Source organism: Carcharhinus amblyrhynchos, chromosome 6 (assembly GCF_965287045.1).
Source record: "Carcharhinus amblyrhynchos chromosome 6, sCarAmb.v2.hapA, whole genome shotgun sequence".
NCBI lineage: Eukaryota > Metazoa > Chordata > Chondrichthyes > Carcharhiniformes > Carcharhinidae > Carcharhinus > Carcharhinus amblyrhynchos.
Window position 1 is genome coordinate 47,897,071 of NC_137329.1, and position 14,421 is coordinate 47,911,491.

The 14,421-nt window shown below is 46.0% G+C and overlaps 1 protein-coding gene across 1 annotated transcript in view; it reads right to left on the bottom strand.

Annotated features, from left to right (window-relative positions):
• Positions 1-14,421, bottom strand: part of LOC145344060 (anoctamin-9-like) — a 188,680-nt gene that overhangs the window by 142,979 nt on the left and 31,280 nt on the right. Inside the window, exon 10 of the mRNA XM_080190832.1 lies at positions 13,644-13,732. Within this exon, the coding sequence (XP_080046958.1) occupies positions 13,644-13,732 (89 nt within the window). The remainder of the gene's footprint in view (positions 1-13,643; positions 13,733-14,421) is intronic.

Genomic DNA, 14,421 nt, shown 5'->3' on the forward strand with positions numbered 1-14,421 from the left:
GGAGCAGTCAAGAGAGTTGGTAGTGAGATGCAGGTGGGTATTATTAAGCATGGTTGTTGAATGTATCTTTGGATTTATGGACAATATTGCAGAGAGGCCCTTTTGCCAGAGGGCCCTGTGCTCTACTTCTGTGCTGCCCAGTCCTGATGTCACACCCCATCTCTCCCAGTAACATGGTGCTCCATCCCTGGTCCAAAGGGATCCCTCCATCCCAAGACTCGCCCACCAGTAATGTCAAGTCCCACCTTCAAATGACATCATTGCCCTTCTGACCAAGCCCACCCTCGGCTCTTACAATGCAAACCATAAAAATACAGAAAAGTATACTAATTAATGCTTCAGTGCTTTCCAACTTATGAGCTCAAGCCTGTAATTGTTGAATTTAAATCCATAATGCAAACCATTGGAACCCATAAAGGTACAAGTACCCAAATCACTACACATTGCTTCAATGCTTTATAACTGATGAAAACAAGCCTATAATTCAAATTTAGGACTAGAGGGCACAGCCTCAGGATAAAGGGGGGGCGGTTTAGAACGGAGTTGAGGAGGAACTTCTTCACTCAAAAGGTGGTGAATCTCTGGAATTCTCTGCCCGTTGAAGTGGTGGAGGCTACCTCGTTCAATATTTTTAAGACGTGGGTTGATAGGTTTTTGATAGGCAAGGGGATTAAGGGTTATGGGGAGAGGGCGGGAATGTGGAACTGAGCCACGACAGATCAGCCATGATCTTATTGAATGGCGGGGCAGGCTCAAGGGGCTAGATGGCCTACTCCTGCTCCTATTTCTTATGTACTTATGTTCTTAAATTCAAACCCACAATGCAAACCGCCAAAATACAAAAAAACTAATCCTTGCTTAACTGCTTTAGTACTTTTAACTTATGAAAACAAGCCTATAATTGATCATTTGAAATCTAAGCCTACCTGTGGTCAGCGTGACAGTAGAGATGGTTAATATTACTGCCCACGTGTCTTGAGGCAAGCAAACATGGGACTGGTCGATGAGCAACAAAATGGGGAAATCAGCCGATGATACGATTGCAGCACAGCATAAGCCAGAATGAGCCAGAAAAAGTCCAGTACAGGAGCAAATGCTCTAATCAAGTGGAGTGCAGTAAGTCTAAGTTCAATATCAGTGGCTTTGCTGGCAACTGTCTGGCAAGATTCCATTCTTTGTCCAGAAGGAACTTTCTGAAGGCCAACATTAAGAGTTATGGGGGGTGGAGGTTATTCTCCAGTCTGCATGTGACAGGTATGTGACAGCAATTGGCAGTTCCATTTGAAACTTATAATTTAAACAATAGAATATGGAAAGGAGCATATTTTTAAGATTTTTTTGTTTCATCAGTTATTTGCAATCCATGGCAATTTAGATAGCTTTTCTTCTTCTCAGATCATGTTGACTGATCTTTCTTGATTTCAATGAATGAATTTTCTGAAGAGCAGGCCTTTTTACCCTTCTCAGCCCTGGGGTTCACGTTATCCCTGCTCACACGACAAGCTCGCTGTTGTGCTGGCTCACTGGCTGCCTGGATATGGTATGGCCTCGGCCTCGGTTGCCCAATCTCCCACAACCTTGGCTGAGCTTCAAGTTGCCCCTGCACATATAACCTTGCTGTTCCTCTGGCTCACTGGCAAGAGTCTTGCCTGCTGCCTGACCTCCTCACCTCACCTCGCCTTGGGGTCATCATCCAGCAGAACTCCTCAATCTTGCCTGCCTGGTCGAGTCACCCCACTGTTCCACTCGACAACTGCTAGTGCCTCCTCAGCCCTCACAATTCATCACTACTTAACCACAACCCTAAGAAACATGCTTACTCACTTACTGGCTGCTTTGCCTGCTGGCTGGCTAGCCTCCTCCCCTTGCCCTTTGTTTGTTGCCCACCATTGCTTTCAACCTTGCTGCTGGCCTGGTTGAGTAACCCCACTGCTCTCCTTGGCAACTGCCAGGACCTTTTCCTTAGCCCTCACACCCAAGGCAAGCCTGCTGTGAGTTCAGGCTGCTCTGGTCTCCTTAGAACCTAGGGATCTCCACCAATCAGAGCCTAATGATGCTCTGCAATGACTGCTGATAAGCTCATGAGCCTATCAGCAAAATTCAGACCTCTCAGGCTCTCATTGGTGCCCCAAAGCCACCCCACCAGCATGGCCCCCCATTGGTCAGGGCCCTGTGCCTAGGCACGATGTGTTTCATTGTAAGTCCACCTGCAGGAGGTGAGAAATAGGAGGAGGACACAATCTATTGTTGGGCTATTCCAGTGGTAACAATACAAGATAGGGAAGAGAGACTACTACAGGTGATTCTCTGGCTATGACTGGATAAATAACACTGGAACCAGTCTCACTGAGCTTGACTATGAAGGAGAGACATTGGAAGAGGATGATTTGGTGGACTACATCAAAGGTTATAGAGCAGTCAAGAAGGACCAGGAGGGATAGTTTATCAAGCCGCAGTCACATAGGATGTAATTTTGATTTTGATAAATGTGGTTTCAGCATCATGACAGTGACAAACCCAATTTGATTCAAATCAGAAATGAAGTTTTGAGAAAGGGGGCACGGATTTGCAAGGCAACATGTTCAAAAACTCTGGAGGGGAAAGGGAGATTCGAGATGAGGAAGAACTTTGTTTTGAAGAACAAAGGTGCCAGAGTGGGTTTAATGACGAGAGAATAATGGCAGTAGATTTGCAGAAAGGATGGTGGGAAAGAATTAATATTATCAGCTAACATGGGGGCATTTGGTGAAATTGGGGTTGTGGAAGCAGAAGGGAAATTACGTAGCAAGATGAGCTTGGAGAGAATGTAACAAGGCATAGAAGAGACACGAGGTAAATATGAGTTCAGGGCTAGGGAAAGGGAAAATTGGGGAAATATGGACTCGTGGACCAGAAGGAAAAGAAGCAGCAGATGAATGGATGAGTCTTAACATTTCTGAAAAGAATTCCAAGAACTTCTTGCACTTGCTGTTGGAAGGAAAGGGTGGAAGAAACAGAAGTACAGTTAAGATACGAAGCTGGGGGTTACCTTTACATTTCAGGATGATAAAGAATGGTTAAACCACATACTTTCAAGCTTATGTCCCTCGGATTTCAGACAGCAGAGACACTGGCCATTCTAGTGAACTGGTATGAGAGAAATGATTTTAATGAGAGCCATAGAATTATTCTGAAACACTAACGCCTAACATGTACATGTGTACATGTTAGTTAACCCTGCCATTCCTCATCTCAATGACAATTCTAAAATGTGAGCCTTTGGTTCTAGACAATGACTTCCTACCACCTGACACTCTGCTCTCGCCTGCCAATCAGTTTCTACATCCCAACAATTTTGGGTGGAGAATCAACAGGGACATACTGATGAAACCCAGGAGTTAGAATCATCTGAGTCTCTCAATGCTGAGACCAAGTGGATTTGTAATTCACTTCAACCCCCAGCACTCAGTTTGCAACATTAATGTTTAAAGTTTATTTATTAATGTCACAAGTAGGCTGACATGAACTCTGCAATGAAATGACAGTGAAAATTCCTAAGTTGCCACATTCCGCCGCCTGTTCGGGTACACTTAGGGAGAACTTAGCACGGCCACTGCATCTAACCAGCACATCTTTTGGATGGTGGGAGAAAACTGGAGTGCCCGGAGGAAACCGATGCAGTCACAGGCAGAATGTTCACAGTGACCCAAGATGGGAATTGAACGCAGGTCCCTGTCACTGTGAGGTAGCAGTGCTAACCATTATGCCACCGTGCGGCCTTTTAATGCAATATTTGCCCCCATTGTGGCAGTTCCTCGCAGCCCCACACTGATTCATTCTTTTGGTTAAAATGAGTTTTAATTAGTCTCATATGGTTGAAACCGGACAGAGTTCAGTTCAGATATTCTGATGTCAGGAAGAACAAAATCAATTGTATCATTTTAAACCATAATCCCTAGTCAATTCAGGAAACGGGATCTGCCACACACCTTGCCATGACTTATTGGGCGGAATTTTACAAGATTTTTTCTGAGTGTCCAGCAAGCATGAAAATGGGAGAGTTCCTAATCCATTTATCAGGCACGTATTCACACCAAATCCTATGCAATTAAGCAGCTCAGATCAGAGCCACAAACTACACATGCGCAGAAAAAGCCAAAAAAAAGCAACTATCCTGACATAACACCCCCAGGCTAAATGCAGCCTACTGCCACCTCCTCCCCACCCCCAGTGGACACTGGACACTCCCCCCAACATTACTGATCCTCTTCCCCCAACCCCCCCAACACCCTTGTACATGGCCCCTCATCACCCACCGGCCCAGATAGCTGACTGACATGATCTTCTCTCTTGCTGCCTGTCCTCAATCATCACAAAGGCACAGATCCACACTCCCCTCCACACCCCCCCCCACTCTTCCACCAGCACATCCACAAGTGCTAATTTGGTTTCCTCTCCATGGTAACAAGACAAACTGCATTAAACTCATTGGAATGCTGTAACGGGTAGGTGACTCGCCCAAATGGTCTGCAGCTGCTCTACCCTAATAAGGGACAGCTCCATAAAAATCCCAAGGATGGACACACAGGCAGGCAGTGCAAGAAGAAATGACCTCCAGGAAGGGAAGACAGCTCCCATTTTTCTGATGCTGATCTGGTCAGTTTGCTGGAGGTGTTGAAGATATCTCAAGTTAAGTTGCATACAGCCCAGATTCCTCTCCATCCCTTACACTTAACCTTGTGCCCTGTGTTGCAGGAAGGGACCCCAATGCTCTTGGACCATCTGGCATCACGGCCCCCGTTGCTGCCCAACCCATCCTGCCCCTGACAGCTTGAAAGACTCCTCAGAGGAAGCCAATGAAGGGACCTCTGAGGCTGGCATCAGTTTTGCACCAGCTTCTACCTCACAATTCACCATCCCAGAGACTCTCACATCGGTGGGTCAAGATAGTGGCAAGGCATCTGGGTCACTCTCTGGCACACACAACATTTCTGCTGATTATATCAGGTGGAGGAGAGAACATCCGAGGCCTCTGGCACGCAGGGGCCTGCCGCAGATGAGGACTCAGCTAGCCCCAGGCTACAAGCTGGGGTTCTGCGATCACTTCTTCCCAACTGCTGGAAATGCAGCAACAGAGCCAAGAAATGCAGGAGAGGCTGACAGCAACACTCAACTGACTGCAAGGCTGCTGGGATGAGTCCCAAAGCTTTCAGAGACCGGCTATTGCCTGTCTTGCATGGTTCACAGGTCAACACTGCAAGGATGGTGTCTGTTGTGGAAAACTTGGGCAGGAAATTCTCACCATAAGCATTTGGGTCTAAGCGATGGCCGAGTCATAACAGGTTATGGCAGTATCACAGAGGACCATAGCTGAGATCCTCCTGAGATTCTGCGGCCCATGACTGAGAGGTTCAAGAGTTGTAGGAGACCCAGCGGGGCAGTGCTGAGACACAGCAGGCTACAGCTGCAGCTGTTGAGAATGTGGCCCACTCATAGACGGTTATGGCTAAGAGGCTGCAGAGCTTGCACGAGACCCAGTGGGATAGCGCTGAGATACAGTGCGCTATGGCAGCAGCCTTTGATAAAGTGGCCCAGTCATAGAGGGTCATGGCTGAGAGGTTGCAGATTGTGGCCCAGTCTCAAAGGGCACTTGCTGCTGCAATTGAGAGGTGGCCCTTGATTCAGAGGGCCATCACACAGGGGCTCTGCCACCATGACAAGAATACAGGTCCTCCAGAATTGGAACTCCTTGGAATTGGAATTGAAGCACCGCCACCCCATGGAGTGACCCAGGAGCCCACAGGGACCCTGAGGGAAGAGGAGGGGCTCAAGCCTATGCCAGGGCCTTACAGCCAGGAGACTGCATTGTGGCTACACCTTCTGATTCCTCCCTTCCTGACACCACAGTGGCCTTTTAACCACCATGGCTAGAATGCAGGTGGTCCTCCAGGACACCGGAGCTTCTGGAGCTCACTGCAGAAACACTGCCATCCCGTGGAGTGACCCAAAGCCCCACAGGAACCACGAGGGAGGTCTTGAGCCCGTGCCAGGACCTTCCAGCCAGGAGACTGCAGCCATGGCTACACCTTTTGACTTCCCCCTTCCTGACACAAGGGCATCTTATATGCCAAATGTGCAGGGGGCTTTAGACCGCAACCACGTTGCCCTCAAGGCCCCCATTGAAAAATCCAGAGGCAAATTGTGACAATGCGCCATTGTGACAATGCCCTAGCAGAAAGTAGTCTGACTCCTAGTTGAGCTCTGCATATATGCTGGCACTTGGGCCCACATCTGGGTGGTGGGTGAGGGAACACTAAATCCCTGTGCAGAGCTCCAGAGTGTGTGTTGGTGGGGGAGAGGGGGGTGGGAGGGAGGGAGGGAATTTATGACACACTCATCATCCCGCTGCAGTGGGATGATGATCGTGTCATAGATATGTCTCAGGCATCTGGAAGCTGGCCAGAGCGTCAATGTCCGAGCCCTCCAGAAGACGACAGGCAAGGGCATCACAGTCCACGGCAGGCAGCTGGCCACTTACACCTCCAATGAACATCCTGAGGAGACACCAAGACGTAGTGGTAGGCCACGTAAAGTTAATAAGTTGTAGCGGCACTAAAATGGCACAGATAAAGGGTATACTAGTTGGGTACGATAGTTAGGCACTTTAAAATCTCATGTTCACTCATTGTTATATTAGCACTTATTTTGAAAGCACTTCTTTTGGAACCAATATATGCAATTTAACCCTACACCTGTGACTAATTTGTCTTCTCTAACAGGAATGTACTTACGGTTGCTGAAGGGACCCTTCATGTTGTCAATGAGGGAGGCCCCTCAATGCATAGCTACTGAGAAAATCAAGGCATTCAAATAATTCACTGGCTACAGCAGGTGGTATGCATTGGCAATGACTCATAGCATCCTCCATGGCATCCCCAGAACCCACAGATGATTCCCTCTCTCCCCCCCCCCACCCCACTCTTTCCCACCAACACACACTCTGGGGCTCTGCACAGGGATTTAGTGTTTCCGCACCCACCACCCAGATGTGGGCCCAAGTGCCAGCATACACATGGAGCTCAGGTAGGAGTCAGACTACTTTAACTAGGGCATTGTCACGATGGCGCATATCGTCTCCCTCCTCACCCTTCTGCTTGCCACAGAAACTTGCTAACAAAGTGTACCCAGGTCCACCACTGTGGTACTACAATGTTGCAGGAGATTGTAGGACTGCATGAGGGGGAGGGGGTGTAATGGAACCCACATGCAGCAACACAGGCCCCCCAGTGACCAAAGCGCGTGATCAAAGCTTCCCTCGCACGCCTGACCCTTGTTATTGCCAGTCCTCTCGTGTCTGGATGGTGCTGCTCATTGTTGTTGTCATCTTCCTCCCCTTCCATCTCCTTCTCCTTCTAAGCAGGCTCCTCCCCAGTAGCACTGGCTGGTCATCCTCCATGTCTTCCTCCTTTTCCAAAAGGTCTCCTCACTGCTGTGCCAGGTTGTGTAGGGCATTTCCAGCCCATCCCCCAACAGCAACAGTGCTTGCTACTACCAGCATTAGGACCCGAGTCAGCGCTAAGACCCAAGGTCAGTGCTCTGACCCGGGTCCTTGCTGACAGCCAAGGTCGGACCCCAAGAGCAAAGCAATTCCCAACACCCACACAGTCGCAGGATGCCCCCTACCCAAAATGCATGATGGCCATCGCGAAACAACCACCGCTGAGCAGCACAGAGCAGTTTGAAAGCAGAGACTTACCTCCTCACTCACTCTCATTGCTCAAGCACCATCTGAATGAGACTTTTGTAATTGAGGTGTTTTCCTGACTGATCCTGCTGCAGCAAATGAGATTGCTAAGGCAGGTGAACTGGGACGATTAGGAGTGAAGCTCGCTAATTGTGATGAATGCAAATAAATGCAAATTGACATTTCGCTTGTTTTGCCTGGGGTCTTGATCACGTCGATTTTTTTCTTGGTGAAATGAGAATGGGCGTGAAAACGGACACCATTCCCACTAGTCGCAGCATGCCTGTATTTCCAATTTTTTTCTGCAGAATGAACATGATGAGGTCGTAAAATTCTGCCCATTAACTCAGCCACAGCACTGACATCCTGCTTTTGCAAATAACCAGAAAGAGCAGATGGGGTGACCCACAGAATCCCTGAAATAATTTCTAATTTAAAAGGTCATGAATCAAAAAATCAACTGGTCATATATCCCTGAGGCTGCAGCAACTATAAGAATGGAAAGGGAACCTTGAAAGCTGCTTCTAAATCTCTCACTGTTACCTGCAGATGCTGTGTACAATTTGAGAGACTACATTGAGAAAAGGAAGAGGCCTGCCTCTCAAACCAACCAGGCCTATAGGCAAAAAGAAAAAATGTGGTGTCTCCAATTTGGAGACAGTGCATCAGGAAGATCAAGAATCTTGGGAGGTGGAAAAGGTGAGTGGCATAATGCTTTCAGGTGTGAAGACCCACACTGATTTCTCCAGTATTCGCCTACACAGCACTCAAACCAACACATGTTGGGGCTGCACTCATTCCTTTCTCTCCATGAATCTCTTCAAATGCCCATCCAACAGCCAACACTTCCTTTATCCTATTATCCTTGTACTCAATCTCACCATCACTCATCACTATTTTACATTTCTCTTCTCTTTGCACAAAATCATTACTTAGGGACATGGGTGCTTTTCAGCTAGGCCAGCATTTTGTTGCCATTCCTTGAGAATTGGGAGTCTTCCACCTTCTTGAATCGCTGCAAACAATGTAGTGGAGCTGTACCTATGGTGCTGTTAGAAAGGCAGTTCCAGGGTCTTGACCCAGCAGCAGCAAAGAAATACCAATTATAGTTCCAAGTCAGGAAGGTATGTACCTTGGAATGGGACTTGCAGGTTGTGGTGTTCCTATGTGTCTGCTGCCCTTGTTCTTCTAGGTGGTACAGACCAGTTTGGAAGGTGCTGTCGAGCTAAGATGTTGCAGTGCATTTTGTAGATGATACAAACTGCTGCCACTGTGAGCTGGTGGTGGAGGAATGTTAAGATGGTGGTGAATGGGGTGTCAATCAAGTGGAATGCTTTGTCCTGGATGATGTCAAGCTTCTTGTGTATTATTGGAGCTGCACTCATCTAGGCATATGAACAGTATTACAAGAATTACAAGGAGTTGGTTTGCAAGTGCAGCAGATAATTAAGAAGGCAAATGGAATTTTGTCCTTCATTTCTAGAGGGATGGAGTTTAAAAACAGTGAGGTTATGTTGCAGCTGTATAATCTGCTGGTGAGGCCACACCTCATGTACTATGTACACTTTGATCTCCTTACTTGAGAAAAGATATACTGGCACTGGAGGAAGTGCAGAGAAGATTCACTAGGTTGATTCTGGACTTGAGAAGGTTGGCTTTTGAGGAAAGACTGAGTAGACTGGGGCTATACTCATTGGAATTCAGAAGAATGAGGAGAGATCTTATATAAACATATCAGATTATGAAGGGAATAGATAAGATAGAAGCAGGGAAGTTGTTTCCGCTGGCAGGAGAAACTAGAACTAGGGGGGCGTGGCCTCAAAATAAGGGGAAGCAGGTTTAGACTGAGTTGAGGAGGAACTTCTTCAAAGGGTTGTGAATCTGTGGAATTCCCTGCCCAGTGAAGCAGTTGAGGCTACCTCATTGAATGTTTTTAGGGCAAGGATAAAGTTTCGAATAGTAAAGGAATTAAGAGTTATGATGAGTGGACAGGTAAGTGGAGCTGAGTCCACAAAAAGATCAGCCATGATCTTATTGAACGGCGGAGCAGGCTTGAGGGGACAGATGGTCTACTCCTGCTCTTAGTTCTTATGTTCTTATGTACATCATACTCCTGATTTGTGCTTCATAGATAGTGGACAGATTTTCAGAGTCAGGTGAGTTACTCTCCACAGAACTCCCAGCTTTTAACTTGCCCTTGTAGCCAGCAATTATATGGTTAGACCAACTTCTGGTCAATGGTAACCTCCAGGATGTTGATAGTGAGGGTTTCAGCAATGATAATACCATTGAATGTCAAGGGGAGATGATTGAATTCTCCCTTGTTGGAGATGGTCATTGCCTAGCACTTGTGTGACGTGATGTGACTTGCCACATATCAGCCATGGCCTGAACATTGTCCAGATTGTGCTGCATTTGGACATGGACTGCTTCAGTATCTGGGGAGTTACAAATGGTATTGAACACTATGTGAATATCTGCACTTCTGACCTTATAAAGGAAGGAGGATCATTGATGAAGCAACTGAAAATGATTAGGCAGTTGCTTCATCAATAACCAGAGCCTGAGGAACTCCTTCAGTACTGTCCTGGGATTGAGATGATTGACCATCAACAATCCCAACCAGCTTTGTGCTAGGCTGTGGAGAGTTTTTACCTGATTCCAACTGACTCCAGTTCTGCTTGAGTTCTTTGATGCCACACTAGGGGCTCAATTTTACCATTTCATGATAAATTGAGCGTGAAGCCACTAACGCAATCTGCGCTTGCACAGATGCTCACTTTACCAAGGCCTGAAAATGGCCACAACAGCAATTTAAATACATTTGCATGCATTTAAATTGAATTAATGATCTACCTGCCCAACATTATCAGCATTTTCCCCTTTACCATCACGTTCATGCATCCAGATTCAGCGCAAAACAGACCTACTCAGCAAAGGTCTGTTTCGGGCACTCCAGCTGCAGAAGAGCGAAGTTGACTCCTTCCAATGGCTCTCTGACTCAGATCAGTGATGGAGGGAGGGGGGAGGGAGGAGGAGGCGAGTCAGATCATTCTCTGGTGTTGGGGGTGTGGGTGGTGGGAGAAGAGACACCCGAACATTTTCTGGTGGGGGGGAGGAGACAGGTTAGCTGTACCTATGGTGGATGGGGAGGGAGGGCAGATCGTTGTCTGGTGGGGGAGTGGGTTGGGGAGGCCAGATTGTTGTCTGGTAGGGGGTGGGGGGGGGGGGTAGGATATGAGGCCAGATCATTTTCTGGGGGAAGGCAGATCATTCTCTTCGGGGGTGGGGGGAGGCAGATGGATTTCTGGTGCGGAGGGGGGAGCAGGAGGGTCCACTGCACTCTGCGGACGATCGGTGGGGAAAAGGGGGCAGGTGGTCGCCATTGGTCTGGGTAGCGGGGGGAGTGGGTGGATTAAGGGGGACCATTATGTTGTGGGGGTGGTGGAGTGATATCTGTTGGGGCCATCGCTCCCAGGCCACATTATTCACTTTTTGCAGCCTGGGAGTGATGTGACAGCAGCGTGATTTTCAAATTTTTTGTTTCACTGCGCATGCGCAGTTCAGAGCTCCGATCGTTTCGGGCACACTAAGCCCCGCCCACAGCACAATTCAGACATGTGATTTGTTTTGTCGAGCTCAGTGCATTTGGGAGCACCTGAAAGTAAATTTCCAAGTCGGATCCGAATTGGGCCCAGATTCAGCACTTAGAATGAACATAGTAAAATCAGGCCCTAGATCAAAAGCTGCCTTGATGTCAAGGCCAATCACTCACATCTCATCTTGAGTTCAGCTATCTTGACTTAATAAGGTCAGGAGGTCAGTGAACCTGGCAGAACCCATAGTTTGCAAGAGTGAGTAGTTATTGCTTAGTAAGTGTCACTTGATGTTATTCCTTCTGAGGCCCTGGAAAGTGTTAGACATAGTTTTTTAGAAAACATGTAGTGCTGAGCTTATACCAAATGGTAAATGATTAGAGCAAAATTTCATGAAAGGAGTAATAAAGATCATTAGTATTTTGACTTTTCATGCAAAGGCACTGCCAAAAGAAGCTATTAGCAACCATTTTTGTGACCATAGTACTACTGGACAGCTTTGCCAAGCTTTCATCAGCAGGACATCAGTTGAATTTTCCTTACTCCAGCCTTACTAAATTGAGCTAAATCCACACTTATGTGAAGGAATCCTTTAGGGACCGAAACCATTCCGTAACACCACACCAACTTAATGACAAGAGAGATGACTCTCAATCTGATCATCTCTTCTATGTGTAGTTGAACCAACTTCATTTGTGAGTGTGATATCTTCCTAGGTGTGAAAAGCTACACAGCTTTCGTACCCTTTTTCAAAGTGATGCTATATTCAGTCTTAAGTCTTCCCAGATCTGTAAATAATTTTGAGAAGTTTTTTAAGTCATATTTGGATTCATGTTGATTGACCCCCTTTCACTTTCCCAATAAAATTTATGTCTATGCAAGCACTTCCATACAATGCTTCCAATATCTGCTTTCCATTGTACTGGAGTGTTGCCTGTAAATTTCCGTTGACTTGTTCGATCCCTTCTGGACCATATAGCTAGGTCTTTGTTGGCTGCAGGTGGGTGTTGGAGTCAGCTAACTCCAACTATGGGGAAGACTACTGGCTACAGTTTCTATTGCCACTGATAAAAACCTACATTATGTTTACCTGGAATTTGCAGTTATCATTCTACAATGAATTGTCCACTCTGCAGGAATGAAACTATTAACATTACAAGGGTAAATGACAACACTGTAAACCTTTTAGTGATCAAAGTAAACAATGCTCTACATTAACCCCCTACTCTGTGTTGCTGTAGGGGAGCTGCAGCCAGGCTGCTCACCTCTTTAGCTACATAAAACTGTGGAATATGGTGGTCAGCCTTGCCTTGTAGGGATACATTGAGGACTAATACAAAACTGGGGGTTCTGTATTTCTGAAGTGGCAGCCATTGTCATTGGGACATATACTACAGTTGAGGGCACTGGAGGCAGAACTAGGAAAACCTGGAAGTGTGATTAAAATGTTATCGGAGTTAAGCTCATCGCCATGATTGATTTCCCCATTGTCAACTGTGTGAGCTGGATTTCCTCTGGGAACTCAATCAGATATCAACATATCTGCTGCTGCACACAAGTTGGTATTCAGGCAGGTTAGATGGGACATCCCTTCAAGCCACCATTGCAAACATCCTCATTTACTCCATAGCAATCAGCACTCACTTTGAATGGCCTGGAAAGGTAATTGTGTAAGCCAAGAGCTTGTTGCAGGATATCAGGTTGCTCTTGTATGCATTCAATGTTGTGCTGCATGTGACTCTCCATGAGATGACTTTCTCTCATGGATGCAGTTCATATGATTGAGAACTTGAGACATGGTCTCACCATGACGGACTTTTCCACTTGCAATGCGTGAACTTCCACTGCGTCAGGGAGCTACCAGACAGCCACAATCCAATACTGTGCCCCAAAAGGTGAAAGCTGAGGCTCTCCTTCAATGTCTCATTGTGCATCATTGTGACTTCCCTCCCTACTCTGAGCATATCTGTCCATAGATGTCCCTGACTCAGACCATTTCCTCGGGCAATCTGGTGCTGTGTCCTTCACCTCGTGCCGTTGACTCTAAATATGCACCATTTCTTTTTGATGTGCGAGTACCTATGTTGCCAGAGTGTGAGCTGCTCATATATGATGGTGGTTCTTTGGGAATCTCTTTTTTCTCCTGATGCCCAAGGGATCATCAAGCTCGGGGAGGTGGACAAACAGGGATGGGATTTGTGTGAGAGACAACAGGAGGTGATTAGAATAAGCCTTGAACATTTTGAGAAAACCTGTGCTCTCACATACCCCCAGTTCATACATTAATATATCACAGAATCTGATAATACTCGATTAGTAATCACCTGATCTGATTGATTGGTTGTTTGCCAAATAACCATTTCCAGTTAGCCCACTTTCGCTGAAACACATGTTCATTGTTCCAAATTCTTTTCTAAATAAAACAAAAATAAATCAGGTAGAATTCAACTGATGCTCTTCCTTAAGTATTGTGCAGTTAACAATGTAAGCAAGTGCTTTGAAAGTAGTTTTGATTACTTGCCATGAAATACTGAAAGGTTTGTCAATTAAGCATTTCTTTTGCGAATGTCATCTTCACTAGTCATGTCCTTGGACACACAACCAACAAATTTAACATAATTTAGTTGGCACAGTGTCTTTGACAATAGTTGACAGTTGGTAATCAATGAGAATTATGGATAGAGATCTGATTTTCTATCTCCAGGCTGAAGTTATAACAGGTTGATAGTTTTTAATAAACAGCCAAAAAATAGAAGTAAAAAATTTAGCCAAAGAAAAACAGCAAACCTCATCATTATTCACACAATTCTCTTGACATATGTTACATACAGGTTTTCTATTTATCCAAAACTTATTCAATCAAGGTACCTTGTATTGGGCAAGAATACAAAAACATTGAAAATTATGTTCAACAAATAAATTATCAGCCAATCCACTGAAATTAGAATAAATACATGTATGAGTTAAATCATAGAAGTTGTAATCAATGCACTAAATTTAAATAGAAATGTTCAGCACTCTGACATGATCTGTGATTCTGTGAACTGGTGCAAAGTTGGGTAGAGTAATTGTAGATTGGGAGGATGTTAGAATTTGAAGTTT